At 39.1% G+C, this 22,268-nt stretch overlaps 1 protein-coding gene across 1 annotated transcript in view; it reads right to left on the bottom strand.

The window, feature by feature from the left end:
• The window catches only part of LOC124591983 (GPI inositol-deacylase), a 173,336-nt gene that overhangs the window by 88,904 nt on the left and 62,164 nt on the right, over positions 1–22,268 (bottom strand). Inside the window, exon 7 of the mRNA XM_047131785.1 lies at positions 16,093–16,240. Within this exon, the coding sequence (XP_046987741.1) occupies positions 16,093–16,240 (148 nt within the window). The remainder of the gene's footprint in view (positions 1–16,092; positions 16,241–22,268) is intronic.

The raw sequence follows: 22,268 nt of genomic DNA, 5'->3' as shown, positions 1-22,268 counted from the left end.
TTTAATCTGCCAGGAAGTTTCATATCAGCGCACACTCCGCTGCAGAGTGAAAATCTCATTCTGGAAACATCCCCCAGGCTGTGGCTAAGCCATGTCTCCGCAATATCCTTTCTTTCAGGAGTGCTAGTTCTGCTAGGTTCGCAGGAGAGCTTCTGTAAAGTTTGGAAGGTAGGAGACGAGGTACTGGCAGAAGTAAAGCTGTGAGTACCGGGCGTGAGTCGTGCTTCGGTAGCTCAGTTGGTAGAGCACTTGCCCGCGAAAGGCAAAGGTCCCGAGTTCGAGTCTCGGTCGGGCACACAGTTTTAATCTGCCAGGAAGTTTCATATCAGCGCACACTCCGCTGCAGAGTGAAAATCTCATTCTGGAAACATCCCCCAGGCTGTGGCTAAGCCATGTCTCCGCAATATCCTTTCTTTCAGGAGTGCTAGTTCTGCTAGGTTCGCAGGAGAGCTTCTGTAAAGTTTGGAAGGTAGGAGACGAGGTACTGGCAGAAGTAAAGCTGTGAGTACCGGGCGTGAGTCGTGCTTCGGTAGCTCAGTTGGTAGAGCACTTGCCCGCGAAAGGCAAAGGTCCCGAGTTCGAGTCTCGGTCGGGCACACAGTTTTAATCTGCCAGGAAGTTTCATATCAGCGCACACTCCGCTGCAGAGTGAAAATCTCATTCTGGAAACATCCCCCAGGCTGTGGCTAAGCCATGTCTCCGCAATATCCTTTCTTTCAGGAGTGCTAGTTCTGCTAGGTTCGCAGGAGAGCTTCTGTAAAGTTTGGAAGGTAGGAGACGAGGTACTGGCAGAAGTAAAGCTGTGAGTACCGGGCGTGAGTCGTGCTTCGGTAGCTCAGTTGGTAGAGCACTTGCCCGCGAAAGGCAAAGGTCCCGAGTTCGAGTCTCGGTCGGGCACACAGTTTTAATCTGCCAGGAAGTTTCATATCAGCGCACACTCCGCTGCAGAGTGAAAATCTCATTCTGGAAACATCCCCCAGGCTGTGGCTAACCCATGTCTCCGCAATATCCTTTCTTTCAGGAGTGCTAGTTCTGCTAGGTTCGCAGGAGAGCTTCTGTAAAGTTTGGAAGGTAGGAGACGAGGTACTGGCAGAAGTAAAGCTGTGAGTACCGGGCGTGAGTCGTGCTTCGGTAGCTCAGTTGGTAGAGCACTTGCCCGCGAAAGGCAAAGGTCCCGAGTTCGAGTCTCGGTCGGGCACACAGTTTTAATCTGCCAGGAAGTTTCATGTTATCATTGTCACAATTTTATTAAAATTAAGATATTATGGTTTTATCACATTATACTACATAAAAATACCACTGTGAACCCAGTGTACTATGTAGAAAAATGCAGTTGGTGGGAATGTGTGAGGATTCAGTAACTTTATTGTTGTAAGTTAAATCAAAACAGACAGGTGATTACACAATTGTAATTAGAAGGCATTAGGCAAGAAAGTAATGACTGAAATGATAAAACAAAAATAACAGTTTGTTACAAAAACTGTACAAGTATATAAAATAGGAAATTCACTTGAAAAAAATTGTTTACATTATGAGACAGAAAGGGAAGCAAAATTCCTTGTTTTGCTGATAAAAACGCTTCCAGTAGATGATAATACTCTTAGAACTACACATTCCTTGTTGTGGAAGAAAAGATGGACTGGTTGGGGAAGTTAAAGGGGGGGGGGGGGGGCAGGAGGAGGGGGCAGGGGGGAGCAGGCAGGTGGACAAGCAGGTTCTCAGACTCTAGGATGCGAGGACCCACCTTTTGTAAGGATAAGAGGAGGTAAAGATGAAGGAAAAGTTGTCTGGAAGATAATTTGGTAGATTTGTCAGGGAGATAACTCGGTAATATATAGTACACTGGTAAGTACTGTTCCAGCTTTAGTCTAGAGAGGAATAGAGTAAGCAAAGAAGGATAAAAACAAAGACTGGGAATGATACAGAAGTTGAAGAATAGAGAGAAAAATGCCCAGAGCACTACCTTATCTCAAGGTTGCTATACCTCCAATAATTTCTGCTGTAAAACCCCCTTGGCCTCATGCACTGACCCACTACCATGTACTCCTTTGGTAAATTCTATAACGTTAAACACAAAGTATCGAATGAAACAACTCATGTTTTTCCTTCATCTTTGCTTCTCTCTTTGTCACCTGTGATCCTTCCCCCAAAATCCAAATCCCCTTTTCCTCCAACTTCTGATCTTTCCCAACCAACTCCTTTTTCCTTCTTGAAGAAGTTCTGAGAGCTCAAAGTGATGCTAGGAATTGCATCTCTAGCAGTGAAAACTGCAAATAAGTCTTCTACATCTACATTTATACTCTGCAAGCCACCCAACGGTGTGTGGCGGAGGGCACTTTACGTGCCAATGTCGTTACCTCCCTTTTCTGTTCCAGTCGCGTATGGTTTGCGGGAAGAACGACTGTCTGAAAGCCTCCGTGTGTGCTTGAATCTCTCTAATTTTACATTCGTGATCTCCTCGGGAGGTATAAGTAGGGGGAAGCAATATATTTGATACCTCATCCAGAAACGCACCCTCTCGAAACCTGGCGAGCAAGGTACACCGCGATGCAGAGCGCCTCTCTTGCAGAGTCTGCCACTAAACATCTCCGTAATGCTATCACGGTTACCAAATAACCCTGTGACAAAACGTGCCGCTCTTCTTTGGATCTTCTCTATCTCCTCCGTCAACCCGATCTGGTATGGATCCCACACTGATGAGCAATACTCAAGTATAGGTCGAACGAGTGTTTTGTAAGCCACCTCCTTTGTTGATGGACTACATTTTCTATGGACTCTCCCAATGAATCTCAACCTGGTACCCCGCCTTACCAACAATTAATTTTATATGATCATTCCACTTCAAATCGTTCCGCACGCATACACCCAGATATTTTACAGAAGTAACTGCTACCAGTGTTTGTTCCGCTATCATATTATCATACAGTAAAGGATCCTTCTTTCTATGTATTCGCAATACATTACATTTGTCTATGTTAAGGGTCAGTTGCCACTCCCTGCACCAAGTGCCTATCTGCTGCAGAGCTTCCTGCATTTCGTTACAATTTTCTAATGCTGCAACTTCTCTGTATACTACCGCATCATCCGCAAAAAGCCGCATGGAACTTCCGACACTATCTACTAGGTCATTTATATATGTTGTGAAAAGCAATGGTCCCGTAACACTCCCCTGTGGCAAGCCAGAGGTTACTTTAACATCTGTAGATGTCTCTCCATTGATAACAACATGCTGTGTTCTGTTTGCTAAAAACTCTTCAATCCAGCCACACAGCTGGTCTGATATTCCGTAGGCTCTTACTTTGTTTATCAGGCGACAGTGTGGAACTGTATCGAACGCCTTCCGGAAGTCAAGGAAAATAGCATCTACCTGGGAGTCTGTATCTAATATTTTCTGGGTCTCATGAACAAATAAAGCGAGTTGGGTCTCACACGATCGCTGTTTTCGGAATCCATGTTGATTCCTACAGAGTAGATTCTGGGTTTCCATAAACGACATGATACTCGAGCAAAAAACATGTTCTAAAATTCTACAACAGATCGACGTCAGAGATATAGATCTATAGTTTTGCGCATCTGCTCGACGACCCTTCTTGAAGACTGGGACTACCTGTGCTCTTTTCCAATCATTTGGAACCTTCCGTTCCTCTAGAGACTTGCGGTACACGGCTGTTAGAAGGAGGGCAAGTTCTTTCGCGTACTCTGTGTAGAAACGAATTGGTATCCCGTCAGGTCCAGTGGACTTTCCTCTGTTGAGTGATTCCAGTTGCTTTTCTATTCCTTGGACACTTATTTCGATGTCAGCCATCTTTTCGTTTGTGCGAGGATTTAGAGAAGGAACTGCAGTGCGGTCTTCCTCTGTGAAACAGCTTTGGAAAAAGGTGTTTAGTATTTCAGCTTTACGCGTGTCATCCTCTGTATAAAATAACAGTGTTCTAAATTCAAAATTGCTTTCCAAAACAAAATCAACCACAGGTCATGGTGTCTGCAGAGCAAGCAGACAGAACTATTGCTGTGTATTCATAGATACCTAATGAAGAAAGAAATGCTGATTCAACAATGGCTTAGCTTGTTGTATGCAGGAGTTCCCTGCATTTTGATTTCACATTTCATGTTAGTACCTGGATTTGTAAACATACAGAAAGGAGTAACAGGTTAGAGACCAGATGTGAACTGACTTTGTAATACTACTCCATTCAGTATTCTGTGCTGAAGTAGTTTTGTAGCAAAAGTATCACACACTAAACAAAATTTAGTTCCCATTTTTTTTACTTCTGATTATAAAAATTAACTGTCTGCTGCTTTTCTGGAGTGACAAAAATAGTGAAGAGATCATACAATATGGCATACACTGAAGCACCAAAGAAACTGCTATAGGCATGCGAATTCAAATACAGATATATGTAAAGAGGTAGAATACGGCACTGCAAACAGCAATGCCTATATAAGACAATAAGTGCCTGGTGCAGTTGTCAGATCAGTTACTGCTGCTACAATAGCAGGTTATCAAGATTTAAATGAGTTAAAATGTGGTGTTATAGTCGGTGCACTATCAATGGGACACAGCATATCCAAGGTAGCGATGACGTGGGGATTTTCCTGTACGACCATTTCACAAGTGTACTGTGAATATCAGGAATCTGGTAAAACATAAAATCTCTGACATCACTGTGGCCGAAAAAAGATCCTGTAAGAACAGGACCAATGATGATTGAAAAGAATCGTTCAATGTGACAGAAGTGCAACCCTCCCGCAAATTGCTGCAGATTTCAATGCTGGGCCATCAGCAAGCATCAACATGTGAACCATTCTGAAACATCATCGATATGGGGTCTCCGAGGCGAAGGCCCACTTGTGCACTCTTGATGACTGCACAACACAAAGCTTTACGCCTCACTTGGGCTCGTCAACACTGACACTGGACTATTGATGACTGGAAACAAGTTGCCTGGTTGGACGGGTTTTGTTTCACATTGTATTGAGCGGATGGACGTTTACAGGTACGGAGACAACCTTATGAAACCACAGACCCTGCATGTCAGCAAGGGACTGTTCAAGCTGGTGAAGGCTCTGTAATGGTGTGAGGTGTGCGCAGTTGGGCAATTCCAGCAGGACAATGCGACATCCCACACGTCCAGAATTGCTACAGAGTGGCTCCAGGAACACTCTTCCAAGTTTAAATGCTTCCGCTAAACTCTCCAGACATGAACATTATTGAGCATATCTGGGATGCCTTGCCATGTTGTTGTAAGAAGATGGGCACCAACTCGAAAGTTCATCATGTTTCTCCGCAGAAAAAAGCTAATTCTATCGGTAAAAAGAAATTGGGCACAGATCGCAAGGACGAAATAACAAAGTTAAAGGAACGTGTATCGAGCCTCCAATTTATAATCAGTGCTATGAAAGAAGATATTCTGAAATTTCAGCTCAGAAAAAGTGAGCCGAATTCTCTAAAAAGTTCCGAAAAACATGGCTGCTGCCAGTGAAAAGTGGACTAAAATCACATACAAGAAAAACACTCAAGAACTGCAAAATTGTGTGAATAGTAAATGTAACGACAATGCAAGCATTGTGTATGAAAATGCTTTCGAAGTGCTCTCAATTATATACAGTAATAATACAATAAAATGTGTCGAGCCGCATGGGAAAAAAGACTACGGAAAAAAAAAAAGCTTTAAACCTCAGGGAAAATACAATTCTACCGTGAGTGTGGTTGCCGACAGTGTTTCAAAATCAACAACTTCTTAAGATGGATTATCGACTGCTCTGAACAAATGACAAGAAACAAACTGTGTCAACAGGCAACACAAAAGTTCAGGTAGGCCAAATCACCATCCAACAAATTTTGGGAAAATAAACCCGTTTGCGGACAGTCAGGGGAGGAACATAGCATCTGAATTTCAGTGTAGAAGCATTCACAGCATTACTAGTACAGTGAAACCTGGTGCAACATTTCAAGCAATTTACGTTGAGAAAACAGCATCAAAAACAAAGACTTTTTCATGTTCTTAGCGGGAACGAACGATGTAGCAAGAAATGAAATGCCTAATAATTTCACTCAAAAGGAAGCTACATGAATTTAAAAACTCAAATGTTATCATCTTCTCAGTTCCACATCGACACGACTTACCAAATTGGTCATGTCTAAATGAAGAAGTGCGGTGAGCAAATAAGGAAATACAAAATATATGCTTGAGATTCGAAAACGTAACATTTGTGGACATAAGCGGCATAGGAAGAAGATTCCACACAACCTATGGTCTACACCTCAACAAACTAGGAAAAGACTTGGTTATAACATGGATTGAAGAAATAGTAAACAACAAACTGAATGCAGAGTGTTATGCTACAGTGGCCATCCCTCTCAAGGACAAAAATCACAAATTCACTGATGAATCAGCCACGAAATACCAGGTCAGTGATACAATACATCAGCAAGACAAAAGTGACTTTTTTTAGGACAATAAAACTTTCCACCAGAGCAACACCAGATGCAAGTGTAAGTGATCCACATATGCCTGAAGCAGACCTCAGTTCAAACAAGTGCAATTTATCGTTTCTTCATTATAATGTACAGGGTTTAGGAAACAAAATAGATGCATTTAAATCATTCATCACAGAGCTAGCTCCACATGTAGTAATAGTCACAGAACACCAAAACACGGTAGACAACATTCATCATTTCAGATTAGAAGACTATAACCTAGCAACATTCTACTGTATAACACAAAACTAAGGTGGTGGTGTCACCATTTATGTGAGAAAATGTAAGTTAATAACAGCCACAGAAAAAGTATTTTGGACAAAAAAATTCAATGTTGACAAAGATTTCGAAATTACAGCTCTTAAACTCACATTTTGTACTGTTTTGTTCATTGTTATAGGTATATAGATTAGATTAGATTAGATTTACTTTCATTCCAATTGATCCGTAGTGAGGAGGTCCTCCAGGATGTGGAACATGTCAGAAAAACAACAATACATGACAAATATTTAAACTAAAACAAATAAGCTAATGTACCATTCCACAGGTCCCAAGTGGAATGATCGTCATTTTTTAATGAACACTAAGAGTCATTTTACAAATACTATTGCACTGAATTTAAAATAAAAAAGTTTTATATTTATTTATAAGATAAGAAACATGTAATACAACTACTGTAATACTTATTTACAATGAACACATTACTGCACTGAAATGGTGCAGAAGTTAGATTATACTTACACACACACACACACACACACACACACACACACAAATTTTCAGTGAACACATTACTGCACTGAAATTGTGCAGAAGTTATGTTGTACTTATATACAAATCAGTTGGTTTTCCTCAGAAATTCATCAATGGAGTAGAAGGAGTTGGCCACCAATAAATCCTTTAGGCTTCTCTTAAACTGAATTTCATTGGTTGTTAAGCTTTTTATGGCTGCTGGCAAGTTATTGAAAATGTGTGTTCCTGAATAATGCACACCTTTTTGTACAAGACTAAGTGACTTTAAATCCTTGTGAAGATTATTCTTATTTCTAGTATTGATTCCATGAATTGAGCTGTTGGTTTGAAAAAGTGATATATTTTTAATGACAAATTTCATTAAGGAATAAATATATTGGGAAGCTGTAGTTAGTATCCCTAGTTCCCTAAACAGGCTTCTGCAGGATGTTCTTGAGTTCACACCACATATAATTCTTACTGCACGTTTTTGTGCCCGGAAAACTTTAGCTTGGCTTGATGAATTACCCCAGAAAATAATCCCATATGACATTATGGAATGAAAGTAAGCATAGTATGCCAGCTTTTTCATTTTTATATCCCCTATGTCTGACAAAATTCGCATTGCAAACAGAGATTTGTTAAGACGCTTCAGCAGTTCTGTGGTGTGCTCCTCCCAGTTGAATTTATTATCAAGCTGTAATCCCAAGAATTTAACACCGTCCACTTCTTCTATCTTCTTGTCATCATATGTTAGACATATACTCTTGGGACACCCCTTACAAGTTCTGAACTGCATGTAGTGTGTTTTTTCAAAGTTTAGTGACAAAGAATTGGCTAGGAACCAGTGATTAATGTCTACAAATATTTTATTGGCTGATCTTTCTAAGACTACACTTGATTTGCTATTTATTGCAATGTTTGTATCATCAGCAAACAAAACAAACTTGGCATCTGGTAATGTTACTGATGAAAGGTCATTGATATACACAAGAAATAGTAAGGGCCCCAAAATGGAACCTTGTGGGACCCCACATGTAATTAGTTCCCAGTTGGATGATGCCTGATAGCTTGATACATGTCTCTTTCCTAATAACACCCTTTGTTTCCTGCCAGAGATATAAGATTTGAACCATTTTGCAGCATTTCCTGTTACACTATAATATTCTAGTTTACTTAAAAGGATATTGTGATTTACACAGTCAAATGCCTTTGACAGATCACAAAATATACCAGTTGCCTGCAATTTTTTGTCTAATGAATTAAGTACATTTTCACTGTAAGTGTAGATAGCCTTCTCAATATCAGAACCTTTTAGAAATCCAAACTGTGACTTTGACAGTATGTTATTTGAGATAAGATGGTTATAAAGACGACTGTACATTACTTTTTCGAAAATTTTTGAGAATGCTGGCAACAGTGAAATTGGACGGAAATTTGATGCTATTTCTTTATCTCCCTTCTTAAACAGTGGCTTAACTTCAGCATATTTCAGCCATTCGGGAAATATTCCACTGATAAACGACTGGTTACACAGATAGCTTAATATGTTACTTAGCTCAGAATCACATTCTTTAATTAACTTTGTTGATATTTCATCATACCCACTAGATGTTTTTGATTTTAAAGATTTTATGATGGACATTATTTCTGTTGGGGTAGTGAGGGTCAAATTCATATTATGGAAGTTACTTGAAATGTCTGGTCTAAGGTAATCCATAGCAGCATCTACCGAACCTGACAACCCCATCTTTTCAGTAACAGTTATAAAATGTTTGTTAAAAAGTTCTGCAACACTATACACATCTGTCACCAATGCATCATTTACTCTTAATGCTATTTGTTCCTCTTCATGTCTGGTTCTACCGGTCTCCTCCTTCACTATATCCCATATTGTCTTTATTTTGTTATCTGATATGACTATCTTTTCCTTGTAATATATTTGCTTTGACATCCGTATTACAGTCTTTAATATTTTGCAGTATTTCTTATAATGTGCTATAGCATCAACATTGGAAATGTTTCGGATTGACAGATACAGTTTTCTTTTTGTTTTACAAGATACCCCTATTCCTCGAGTAATCCATGGCTTCTTTGTAGACTTTGCTCTAACCTTGGTAAGTTTTGGGGGAAAGCAGTGTTCAAATAAGGTAAGCACTTTATTAGCAAAAATGTTATATTTTTCATTCATGCCATGAGCACTGTAAACATCAGTCCAGTGAATGTCTCTGAGGAGTGTCCTAAAATAATCAATTTTTGGCTTACTGATTGCCCTCTTGAGCTCAGATTTAACAGATTTTATATCCTGTTCAGTATTAACATTTAACAGAAGGAACTGCATGTCATGGTCTGAGAGGCCATTGACTATTGGTTTTGTAATATAATTTTGTTCATTTGACTTTTCTATAAAGATATTATCAATGGCTGTTTGTGAGCAAGTGGTTATCCTAGTGGGGAACTTTACTGTGGGAATTAAGTTGAATGATAGTGTTACTAACTCAAATAGGTTCTTATTGGGAGAGTCTTTAAGGAAATCTACATTGAAATCACCAGCAACCACTATTTCTTTGTTTTTGGTTGTTAAATGGGCCAGTACAGCTTCAAGGTGGTTTACAAACAGATTAAAGTTACCTGCAGGTGCTCGATATACACTTAATATTATGAAAGATTTTTTGTGAAAATCTAATTCTGTTGCACATGCTTCCATATGCTGTTCTAGGCAAAATTTATGAATGTCTATGTTCTTAAATTTATGACAGTTCCTGATGAATGTGGCAACTCCTCCTTTCTCCATTTCTGATCTACAATAGTGAGATGCTAACCTAAACCCTGTAACACTTAAAAGTTCTATACCAGTGGTCACATGATGTTCAGAGAGGCAGATTATTTCAGCTGGGTTTGAAGACTCTAATTCATCTATGCAGATAGTTAATTCATTAATTTTATTTCTCAGTCCTCGAATATTTTGATGCAATAAAGATAGCTGACATTTCACATTGACTGACTTAAAATTGGATGGAGTTAAAATATCTGCTGACAGTTGAAAATTCTTAACCAATGGCTGTTTATGTTGATGTAATAAGCTGGAATTATGTTTTTTGATTTCTTTCTCAAACTGAAGGTTTGTCTCAGTTCTAACCTCTCTTAAAATTTGTTTTCTTTCTGTCCTCCCTACCCTAAAAAAGGGTCTTTTCTGAATCCTATAACCACTGGTATTTTACCACTCATGACAGTGCCTCCCCCCTTTAACTTTCCTGCTATTTCCCCAGCCAATTTACCCTTCCCCTTCCTGTTGAGGTGAAGGCCATGCCTAGTATAATCCCACCTACTGACAGAATCAACATGAACCACACCAATGTGTGACCCCGCACCCGACATGAGCAGCCGTTCCAGCTCCAAATTAACTCTCTTGACAGAAGAGTTCAAATGAGGTCGGTCATGGCGCCCAAGAACAGATACAAACTCAACACTGGTATGCCTCGATGCTGATGCAATCTTTGCCAGGTCACACTCTATGCTGTACCCAGGATCTCTGTCAATACTGTTACCTGCCCCACCCACTATAACCACGGTGTCTTCCTTAGTGAAATCTTTGCAAAGTGATCCTAAATCCTCTGTCACCTGCTCCAGACCAGCACTAGGTTTAAAAAAATTGGTGACCTGGTCCCCAAGTGGAAACTTGACGCTTTCCTGGAATCACTTGATGGCGTTCTAAGTAAATCAAAGTCAGGTTGCAGAAATGTAAACGTTATCATACTTGGAGATCTGAACATAAACCTTACTTGACAACCAGGAAAGCATGTGTTTTGCAGATTGCATCCTTTCTTATGGGGCTAAAGACATTCTTGGACTAGTACCCACTAGAATGTCTAACACACCTACATGAATTGATCATATCATTACAAATTATGACCATATCATCTCAGCAGACATAATAAATGGTTACCTTTCAGATCATTTAGGCCAAACACTAGTACTAAAATGCAATACCAAGTTCAAACCAAGAAAAATGTGTGAGCACAAGCGAATACTATCTGCAAACAACATTGCCAAGCTAAGACTTAGTTTAAGTCAGGAATCAGTTATTACTACCAATGGGGTAAACAATAAATGGAATGAATTTGTAGAAATCCTGACTGGGCACCTAAATAGGACCATGCCAATAACAAAAGTAAATATTCACAAAAACCAACCTTTAACATCAAAACCTGTGCCATTAGACTGTAAAACAAAAGATCTAAAAGAAAAAATGGAAAACATGTATCGCTTACACAGACTAACTGACTCAGAGATACATAAAGAAACCTACAAGCAGTACAAATACAAGTACCGCAAATAAGTCAGAAAATTAAAAGCAGAAAGAATCAGCCAAGAGATACGAAACTCAGATAATGCCTCAAAGTCTTGCTGGTCACTTGTAAATAAAATAAGAAATACGGAAACAGACACCAAAATTAATAATGTAGAATTAACTGTGAACAATAATGTCATTTCTGATCCCTTTCTGGTCAGCAATATTTTCAATAATTACTTCATAGACATCGTCGAAAATGATGTCTGTATGAAACAGGATAAACAGCACATATTCATGACTAGTGACAAACAGAACTGCAGTAGTACACTACCTGCAGTAAGTGCTTATGATATTTTGCAGCACATTGATAGGTTCAAAAACAAAAAATCAGCAGGAATAAATGAAATTTCTCCATATCTAATGAAGGGATGCAAACATGAACTTTTGAAACCACTACTTCATCTTATAAGCTGTACACACGAAGAAGGTGTCTTCCCTGACAGGTTGAAACTGGCTGTAATTAAACCATTACACAAAAAAGGGGAAAGAAAGCATGTACAGAATGACAACCCCATAGCCCTGATCTCAACACTCAGCAAACTAACAGAAAAAATAATATTAAAAAGAATCCTGGAACACTACAATAACGCTGACATACTAAGGGATTTCCAACATGGTTTTAGGAAGGGTCGAAGTACTATGTCAACAGCTGTACAATTTTTTCACCATGTCCTTCAAAACGTAAATGAAAAGTCTCAAATGGCAGGAGTATTCTTGGACCTATCAAAAGCTTTTGACAGAGGACATCACAATATACTCTTGTCAAAAATTGCGAAGAATGGTGTCACTGGAAAACTCGTGCAATTGCTTGAAACATATTTAAAAGGCAGGCAACAGTGCACAGAAACCCTATATTATAATGGAGAGCAGAAAAGGTCAAGTATAAGAAAAATACATTTTGGGTTTTCCCGGTCTCCATTTTAGGTCCAGTCCTATTCATATGTTATGCAAATGATTTCACAAGTTCTCTAGGCAGTAAGCAATTGGTCACTATGTATGCACCGAGCGAGGTGGCGCAGGGGTTAGACACTGGACTCGCATTCGGAAGGACGACGGTTCAATCCCGCGCCCGGCCATCCTGATTTAGGTTTTCCGTGATTTCCCTAAATCACTCCAGGCAAATGCCGGGATGGTTCCTCTGAAAGGGCACGGCCGACTTCCTTCCCTAATCCGATGAGACCGATGACCACCCTGTCTGGTCTCCTTCCCCAAACCAACCAACCAACCACTATGTATGCCGATGATACATCTGGTGTCTGTTGTGCAGACAGTGAGACCGGCCTGGTCGAAGAAATTCGTAGCTTTATTGAAAAGGCAGGAGCACACTTCGAAAAAGACAACTTGAAAGTAAACAGGGAAAAAACAAATAACATTCATTTTAAACCCAGTGCTATAAACAGGCATAACACTGAGACTAAGAAAACTCTGTCAAATAGCTGTTCAGATTGTAAATTCTTGGGACTATACACAGATGACAGACTCTCATGGAAGCAGCAAGCTGACCATGTCTGCAAAAAAATAACATCCAGACTATATGTATTAAGAAGATTATCACCATATTTCAATTCGGAAACTCTAAGGACTGTATATTATGGGTTATTATACCGTTTCTTGTCATATGGGATAGTACTGTGGGACAGCACATGCCAAACAAATATGAAAAGAGTCTTCACACTGCAAAAGTGAGCCTTAAGGATTGTAGCAAAAGTAAAACAAAGAACCTCTTGTAAAACACTGTTCACTAGACACAATATTCTTACAGTTTATGCCACGTATATACTAGAAACTATAATGTTAGTGAAAGACGACACTAAGATCACAAAAAGAAATATGGACATCCACCACTATGAAACAAGGCATAAAAAAGACTTTCATATGGTTACCACAAGATTAACTCTAACAGCACAATGTCCTTATATCCACGGAGCTGTCTTCCACAATTCATTACCAGATGAAATGAAAACAGTGACGGGCCATACTTTTATAAAGTGCATCAAGCAGTGGCTTATTAAAAATGCCCCTATAATCTAGACCTAAATGAATCATGAAGTAATAAGAAAGCAGATGTAATAAGAAATAATGTAAAAAGAAAATTCTAATTGGAAAAATTAATTTTTATTTTTTATATACTTTATATCCATTTATGATGTAATAAGAAATTAATTTTTATTGTTTTATATACATTTATAACGTAACAAGAAATAATGTAAAATGAAAACTCTAATTGCAAAAATTTCACATTTATTCTTCATATACTTTGTTAAAAAAGGCACATGCATGTAAAAATTACGTGTTACAAGCAAATGAAATTCAGTTCCAATTCAAAACGTGCTGTTTAGAAGAGATCTCTACATCGTCATACTCTTACGGATTTATGGACAGCCCTGCAGGATTCATTGTGTCAGTTCCCTCCAGCACTACTTCAGACATTAGTTGAGTCCACTCCACGTCATGTTGTGGCACTTCTGCATGCTTCTGGGGGCCCTTCACGATATTAGGCAGATGTACCAGTTTCTTTGGTTCTACAGTGTATCTCAGTAAGTAAGCCAGGGATACTGTAATGCTAGTAAAGTAGTGGGGAAATACCTTTCTGGGTATACAGAGATTAGCGGTGACATTTAAAATGCTGAGAGATGAAATCTGTTGGACAAGACAGAGATAACATAAGGAATAAAGGATGAAAGGAAGCCAAAACAAAGTTAGAACAAAAAATGAAGAAGTTTTATTTGATACTAATAATATATGATGGACTTCACAGTTAATGCTGTTTCATACAAACCTAGTTATTCAAAGAAATAATCTATGCTTTAAGTTGCATGAAAATTTCACACTATAACATTTTTTTAAAAATAGAACAGAAAAGAGTTGTGTTTACTTACATAATGTTTTGGTAGGAAAAACTGTAGCATGTCTAAGAGACAAACAAAGTGACAAATATTACAGCTTTCAAAATTTTTAATAAAATAATTTCCAAACCTTTCCCTTTAGTTCACGACTCTCCTGAGCCATTGTTTGTGAATGATTTAATGATGTTTTCTTTCATACCAAAGATTATTTTTCTTCCCACCCCTCCCCTCTCTCCGTGCCCCCCATCCCTCTCTCTCCTAAAAGAAACTGTGCATGGGATGCAAGTGTTAAAGAGGTCATGAGATTAAAAAAAGTTTTGCTTGCATCTGCAGCGTTCATCATAGTTTATGACTTTTGACAGTCATACATTTGTCCCCCATTAACAAAACAAACAAAGGAAGCAGCAACATTTTAGTCTTGTGAGAAAACTTGTGATTCTACATTTAAGAAATAATATGTGGCTTTATTTCACCTGGTAACATCTAGCACAAAGCACAGTTAGTATAAATCATAAACAAAGAAAGATTGGGACATATTTCCAGTTATGAAAAGACTACAGTCTTCCTTGACATAACATAAGGTGGCAATGTGAATAAGACAGGGTACAAATGTAGATTGTGCAATTTCCCCTCTATCAAGCACCAGTACATCTTACTTTTTTTTGCTCTGTTTCAGAGTTTTGCTATTCTCCTGAAGAGTGAACTTTTAAAGGCCAAAGATTCAACCAAACCACTCTATCTACAGGCCACAAATGGCCCATGGGGACCATCCGACCACTGCACCATCTGCAGCAGAGGACGCTGAGAGGAGGGGCGTGTGGTCAGCACACCGCACTCCCGGCCGTTATGATGGTATTCTTGACCAAAGCCGCTACTATTTCGGTCGAGTAGCTCCTCAATTGGCATCACGAGGCTGAGTGCACCCCAAAAAATTTGGAACAGCACATGGTGGCCTGGATGGTGACCCATCCAAGTATTGGCCACACCCGACAGCACTTAACTTCGATGATCTCATTGGAACCAGTGTATCCACTGCAGCAAGGCTGTTACCAAAGATTCAAACAAGGTTTTTTTAAATTTTTTTCATTCATGTACCCATCAGACCTGCTTCAGTTTTTTGCTTTTATTTGCTCAGTTACTAGTTTCTCCCCTTCAGTATCAAACATCATTAAAATTTATTTTGACATTCATTTATCACAGATTTATATTAAAACTGGCATTCTTTACAGAGTAGCAGGACATTAACTAGACTGTGAATTTGAAACATGATGACACTGTCACTTAACAGGACGTACAGAAAGATGGTCAGTAGCAGGGTGAAATGTCCAGTCAGTGTAAAAAGCTTCCACATATGGTTCAGTTAAAAGAGCATAGTTCACACAGCATATGGACACTAGCTTGATCTCAGTCTGGTGCAGTTTTTAAAATGTTTACAAGTGTTCTAAATGTATACTGCATGTGATGCAAAAATGTATATAAGCAAAAGAGAAACAAACACCATTAATATGTCACTGATGAAAACTGTGACTGAAAACTTCATGTAAGTGTCATTTAATTGCGCCTGTCAGCAACTTAACGTGTCTTCTTTATAGTAAGTAGCAATCTGGCTTTTCCTACATTGGTGGTATTCCTATCTGGCATTTCCATTGTTTATAAATACAAACCAATCATTTACTTACTGGATTACTTGTAGGTAATAACCGTAACACAACATGGGTGAATGATGTGTTAGCCTTCAATTTCAGTAAGTCCACGTGTATCATTTTTCTCTTCACTGATGCAGAAGGAAGGAACACTGTTTCATTTGAGAGATTGACACCAATATCACTGAAAAACAAATGGTCTGTGATCAATTACTCCAATTGGAAATGTCAAAAGATGTGAACTGGGTAATAAACAAAACACAAAAGATCATCTCTTAGGGCATCTAAGGAAAGAATTTTTGAATAAGGGATAATAAACCTTTATTTGCAACTGGTTGGCTGATTTTTCATTCTATTCTGAATCACACAGCTGCTGTTTTGCAGCCACATTTAATATTTTGAAAGAATTTTGTGTTGCACAGTGAAAATGAGGAGTGAAATTTGGAGAGATATAGGATACAAAATATGCAGAAGTGGAGAGGAATGAGACACATATATAATGATACCGGTTTCTTCATTAATCTATTCAATCATTCATTTAGCAGTGTTTTCTATTGCTCTACAAATAACAACTGCCATCAGGTGAGAATAATGTGTAACTCCTTCATGAACCATGCTGTATACCTATGTGCAACACCCCTGAATTACATGTGTCATTACAAATAATTTATTTATAAATACTGGTACTATGAAAAAGGTAAATATATGCAACTCAATGCAAACAAAACAGCTAAATTACATGACATCTATCTTACAGTGCTGCTTTGTTACATAGGGACATACATAATTTTGATACAAGATAAAAGAATGTTTATTATATACCAGGAAGACAGTTTCATTTAACTAAAATGTCTTCAAGATGTTGTGTGCACTTCACATAAGTGCAGCCTAAAAATTACAGAAAATAGGAGGTGATAAAGTAATTATCAGTATATAGTTTATGGGGTACAAGACAGCTGATGTCCTGTATTGGCACTATTCCAAATAACATCGCTTTGAAACTTCCTGGCACATTAAAACTGTGCGCTGGACTGAGACTCGAACTCGACCAGTGTCTTTCATGGTAAAGAGATCTACCAGCTCAGCTACCCAAGCATGGTTCGTGACCCATTCTAACAGCTTTATTTTCACCAATAATTCCCAACATGCCTTCCATACTTCATAGTAGCTCTCCTGTGAAACTTGCAGGCCTAGCATTCCAACGGAATATTGCTAAGGCATGGCTTGACCACAGCCTGGGGGATGTTCCCTGAATGAAATTTTCACTCTGCTGCAGAGCGAAAATTTCATTCTGAAAACACTGCCCAGGCTGTGGCCAACCCATGTCCCCACAATATCCATTCTTCGAGGAGCGCTAGTGCAAAAAATTTCACAGGAGAGCTTCTGTGAAGTTTGGAAGGTACAGGCAGGAGTTGAGCTGTAAGGACAGGTTGTGAGTCATGCTTGGGTAGCTCAATCAGTAGAACACTTGCTCACGAAAGGCAAAGGTCCCAAGTTCAAATCTCAGCCCAGCACACAGTTTCAATCTGCCAGGACATTTCACAGCAGCACACACACTACTGCAGAGTGAAAATTACAATCTGGAATAATACTTTGGTTTACACAAAATTTGCTTTTTATTCTATCTGTAAGTTTTCATTTTTGGTGTTAGTGTTTATCATGTAAAAATAGTAATGTTTATGTCTTAAACATTACATTTAATGCTTTTATGAAGTGTGGGGTCTTCCCAGATGGAATGAAGCTTGTTATGGTGAAGCCTCCCCACAAAAAAGGAGACACAACACAAGCAATAAACTATTGTCCTATCTCTCTCTCTTGACTACATTTGTGAAAAGCCTAGAGAACGTACTGTATTCCACATCTGTGAGGCACCTCAAAGACTTTCACATCAGTTGGGATTTTTGTGACCTTTCTACGGCATTAGACTGTATGCATCACAAAATACTCCGCAACAAAGTCTGCCACTACGGCATCAGAGTGACAGTGGGAAACCAACTAAACTCCTAACTTCAAGATGAGAAAACATAGAACTATCCTACGGCTATATCATTACCCTGAGATGTAGAATAGTGGTTAGCATTGCTGGCTGCTTTGGGTCACCAGTTCAAACATGACCAACAAATTTAGTACATATCATTTTTGGAAGGTTCTTGAAATATCCTATGTTTGCAGTGCTTGTACGTTCTGGAATATTTGATGTATGTATAAATACCAGTTTCTGGGATATTCAAAGTTTGTGTAAATAGCCGCACTTTCCACCCAAGAAGTCAATTCTCTTCTGGTTATATCTAGGTGTTAATAATAAAGTGCTTGCAGTGGTAAGTGCTGTATTTCATTGACGATCCTGCTTTCAGATTTTGGCTTTAAGGAAGGAAGATTTGGATTTAACATCTGTTTGAAATTGATTCTGAGTATGAAGTGACACTTTTTGGTGATACAGCAGTCCTTCGAAATATCAATACCACCAAAGCCTCAGTTAGATAACGTAATAGCTGTCACCTACACAGGTAGGAACTGCAATACAATCAGTACATTGTTCCAAAGGCCTATGTTTTCAGAAGATCAATGTATTCCAAATCAGCTGCAAATACGGCATCCGTCAGTGTTCCCCAGAGACTTTGGCCTGAACCTGATGAAATGGCTGAAATGATCGACTAAGTTACCAAATACAACAGATTGGGGGACATGTTGTGATTAACAAATACATACTTTTACTTTGACAGCCCAGCCCAGCAATGGTTAAAAAAAAAATGAAGTGAAGCTCAATAGCTGGGATAAATTCCCAGTCAAGCTGAAGCAAAAAATTGTCAACAATCAATAGCAAGTCTGCTTAGTGGAAAAACAATTGATGATCAGGCCCCAGTGTTATGGTAAAATGACACAGTCTTACACAAAGAATGTTTTAGCCATTTGAAATGTTGTGAATCCCAATATGACAGAAGTCAACAGAATCTCACACTTGATGAAAGGAGTTCCAGAAGACATAAACCAAGCTTGTCTGGTAAAGGATGTCACAACAACAGATGAATTCAAGTGGTGCCAGCATATCAAGGAAAGGCAACAGAAAAGAGTCAGATGAAACAGGTATGATTGATTCCCAATTGTTGTCCCTATGGTAGTGGTGGAAACCCTTATGACCTCACTTCATTCATATATCATGTTGTAAGACAAGATATACAGTCTTTTATGGCAGCTAGAACTGTCAGACTAGTACATTAAAAATAGTGGCTTAAACTTATGCCTTGACTTTTTTCGGGTTCATAAATATTTTAGTTTCATCTGTTATTACTTTTATGTTATAATTTCATGTACTGATGTGTTCCATGACCTTGGAGATTTGCTCTTCAATTTGGTCCTATGGAACTTGACGCATAAATAAACAAATAAAAAGAGAATATTGAAGAGGAGATGTAGTGATCTTTGGCACCAATCTTCACCACCAGTTGAACATATCATGGAGAAAGGACTTTTCCAACTCTGACCTCTGCCATCATTGTCAAACAACAACCCAGCACCTGACCAACGCAGGTACAATCAACTCTCCTCTGCCAAGTAAACTGCCCAACAGGAGAACAGACATTTACAGGACACCCAGTCTGTTTTCACTGTGGGCACCCTGGACACACTGTATGCAAATGCAGACAAAGAAGATAACTATCCAACAACTATTGCACTGCAAGACATCAACCATCACAACAGTCCTATTTGTACCAGTCAACTGCAGATTATTATAGTTGACTTGTAGAACAAAGTTAATTACCATACCCTGCACGAGGTCACTCCACAACATTTGGTGGCCTTTCCTTGCTGCTGTACGTAGGTACTAGTTGCTCACCTAGCCCTTGAAATCAGGAAAGCTAAGCATGCCATCTGTCTATGGAGGTGAGGCAGCCACAGATGGAAATCCACCATGGATGACAGTTACCAAGATGACAAGAAATCTCGTCAACATCATCAGCAATGGCCAACATGTCCAGGTGCCAGTCAACTTACGGGATTTCTTTTTCTGTAATGTCAAATGCTTACTGTTGTCAGCTAAAATAAACTATGTTCTGTGATATGAAAGTGATTGTGCTGAAGGTCACAATTGGGAATACATCCAGCTGATAGGAACATAAGTTGCAAAAGTCAATGACAGAATACAGCACTTCAGATTCCTCATTTTAACAGAACATAACCATGATATTCTCAGATGGGACATCTTGCAAGCATCACAAGCTGTCATTGATAGTGGAAGATCAGAACTACAGATTGACAAAGATGTTCCAACACGTGCACATAAGTAAGATTGTTGTGGTTGGTTGTTTGCCTCTGGAGATTTACTTATCAACAAGACTAAGTTCCAGTCATTAACCAATATGTTCAGTTAAACTGTGAAGCTTTTGTCAATTGCAAAAAGGTACTCAGGCTCACAAAATAAATCTCCATAACAGCTTAGATCATAAGCATTACAGGTGGTCAAGGAGAACTATACGTCAAACAGTGGAAAATCCAGGATGTACAATATTGTGAAAAGGAAAGTTGCGACTCCCTGCAATACTTCTCACAAGGGATGTTCCTTGTTACAGAAATCCTTTCTGGATCACTTGTAGAACAAGGACACTTCATGAAAACTTCTCACATCACAAATGTGCCAACGAGATGGAAAATCTGTGACTGCTCGTATTTTGTTTGGATTGGAACAGACTCGAAAGACTCTCTGAAGGTTTAATGAGGTCATCATGCAGCATCTTCTGCACTTCTTCCCAACTTATTTGTTGTTCAGCCGGCAACACTCTATGTGAGTGCTGGACAGTTGGTGGATGATCCCAGTGTTAATTCAGTGTTTTATTAAGGACCACAAGGTGCATCTTTTCTCCACTCCGGATTTGAAAGCATACAAAAATTCACACAGAATGGCAGTCACTTGCTGACATTCTTCCTCAGTCAGGCCAGATCCTATTGGCAGTTTGACAGTAACTTCACCCCTGCATTATCTGTAGCGATAGCAAGGCACCATTGTTTGTCATGAAACTAGGCTGCCCTTTCTGGACTAGATTAGCTGCCCTATGCACATCCCTTTAGGGCAGAGGTGTAGCTCCTTGTTACAATCAACAATGTATAGTTCTGTGAAAAGGAAAGTTGTTACTCACTATATAGCGAAGATGCTGAGTCGCAGATAGACACAGCAAAAAGACTGTCACAAATATAGCTTTCAGCCAGTAAGACCTTTGTGAAAATTAGACGAGTGTGTGAGTTGCGTTTGTGAGAGTGTGTCTGTGTGTGTTTGTCATCTAATTTCGATGAAGGCCTTACTGGCCAAAAGCTATATTTGTGACAGTCTTTTTGATGCGCCTATCTGCAACTCAGCACCTCCACAATATGGTAACAACTTTGCTTTTCACAGAGCTATGCATAACTGATTGTAACAAGCAGCCACACCTCGCCCCTAAAGATGTGTGCATAGGGACAGCTAATCTAGTCCAGAAAGGGCAGCCTAGTTTCATAGTTTCATGACAAACAAATGTGCTCTGCTACCACTACAGGTAATTCGGTGGAGGAGGGGGGGGGGGGGGGGGGAGAGCTACTGTCAAACTGCCAATAGGATTGGCCTGACTGAGGATGAGGAAGAATGTCAGCAAGTGACTGCCATTCTGTGTGAATTTTTGGATGCTTTCAAATCCGTAGTGGAGAAAAGATGCACCATGTGGTCTGTAACCAAACACTGAATTAACACCGTGATCATCCATCAACTGTCCAGCATGCACATAAAGTATCGCTGGCTGAACAACAGGTAAGTTGGGAAGAAGTGCAGAAGATGCTGCATGATAACCTCATTGAACCTTCAGAGAGTCTTTGGAGTCTGTTCCAATCCAAACAAAATACGAGCAGTCACAGATTTTCCATCTCGTTGGCACATTTGTGATGTGAGAAGTTTCACTTTGTTTCTGTTTTGTTCTAGTTTTATGCTTTCGTTTTCCCTGAAACAATGTTTTAACATTAACTGTACCATATTCTATTTAATCTACATTTACATATTCTTTAACTCATGCCTCATCCTAGCATTTCACACACATAAAATGTTGTACAGAATACGTATACAAATAAATTGCATGGCAGAGGATATTCCATACACATGGAGCGTGTGAAGAACAGCCTACATATTCCTGTGGATATTATAATTAGCTTAAACTCAATCTTGCAGGTCTTACAGGAATGATATTAAGGGTACT

The sequence above is a fragment of the Schistocerca americana genome, chromosome 2 (assembly GCF_021461395.2).
Source record: "Schistocerca americana isolate TAMUIC-IGC-003095 chromosome 2, iqSchAmer2.1, whole genome shotgun sequence".
NCBI classification, from domain to species: domain Eukaryota; kingdom Metazoa; phylum Arthropoda; class Insecta; order Orthoptera; family Acrididae; genus Schistocerca; species Schistocerca americana.
The sequence above is the reverse complement of the archived record's forward strand: the minus strand, read 5'-3'. Positions and strand labels throughout refer to the sequence as shown.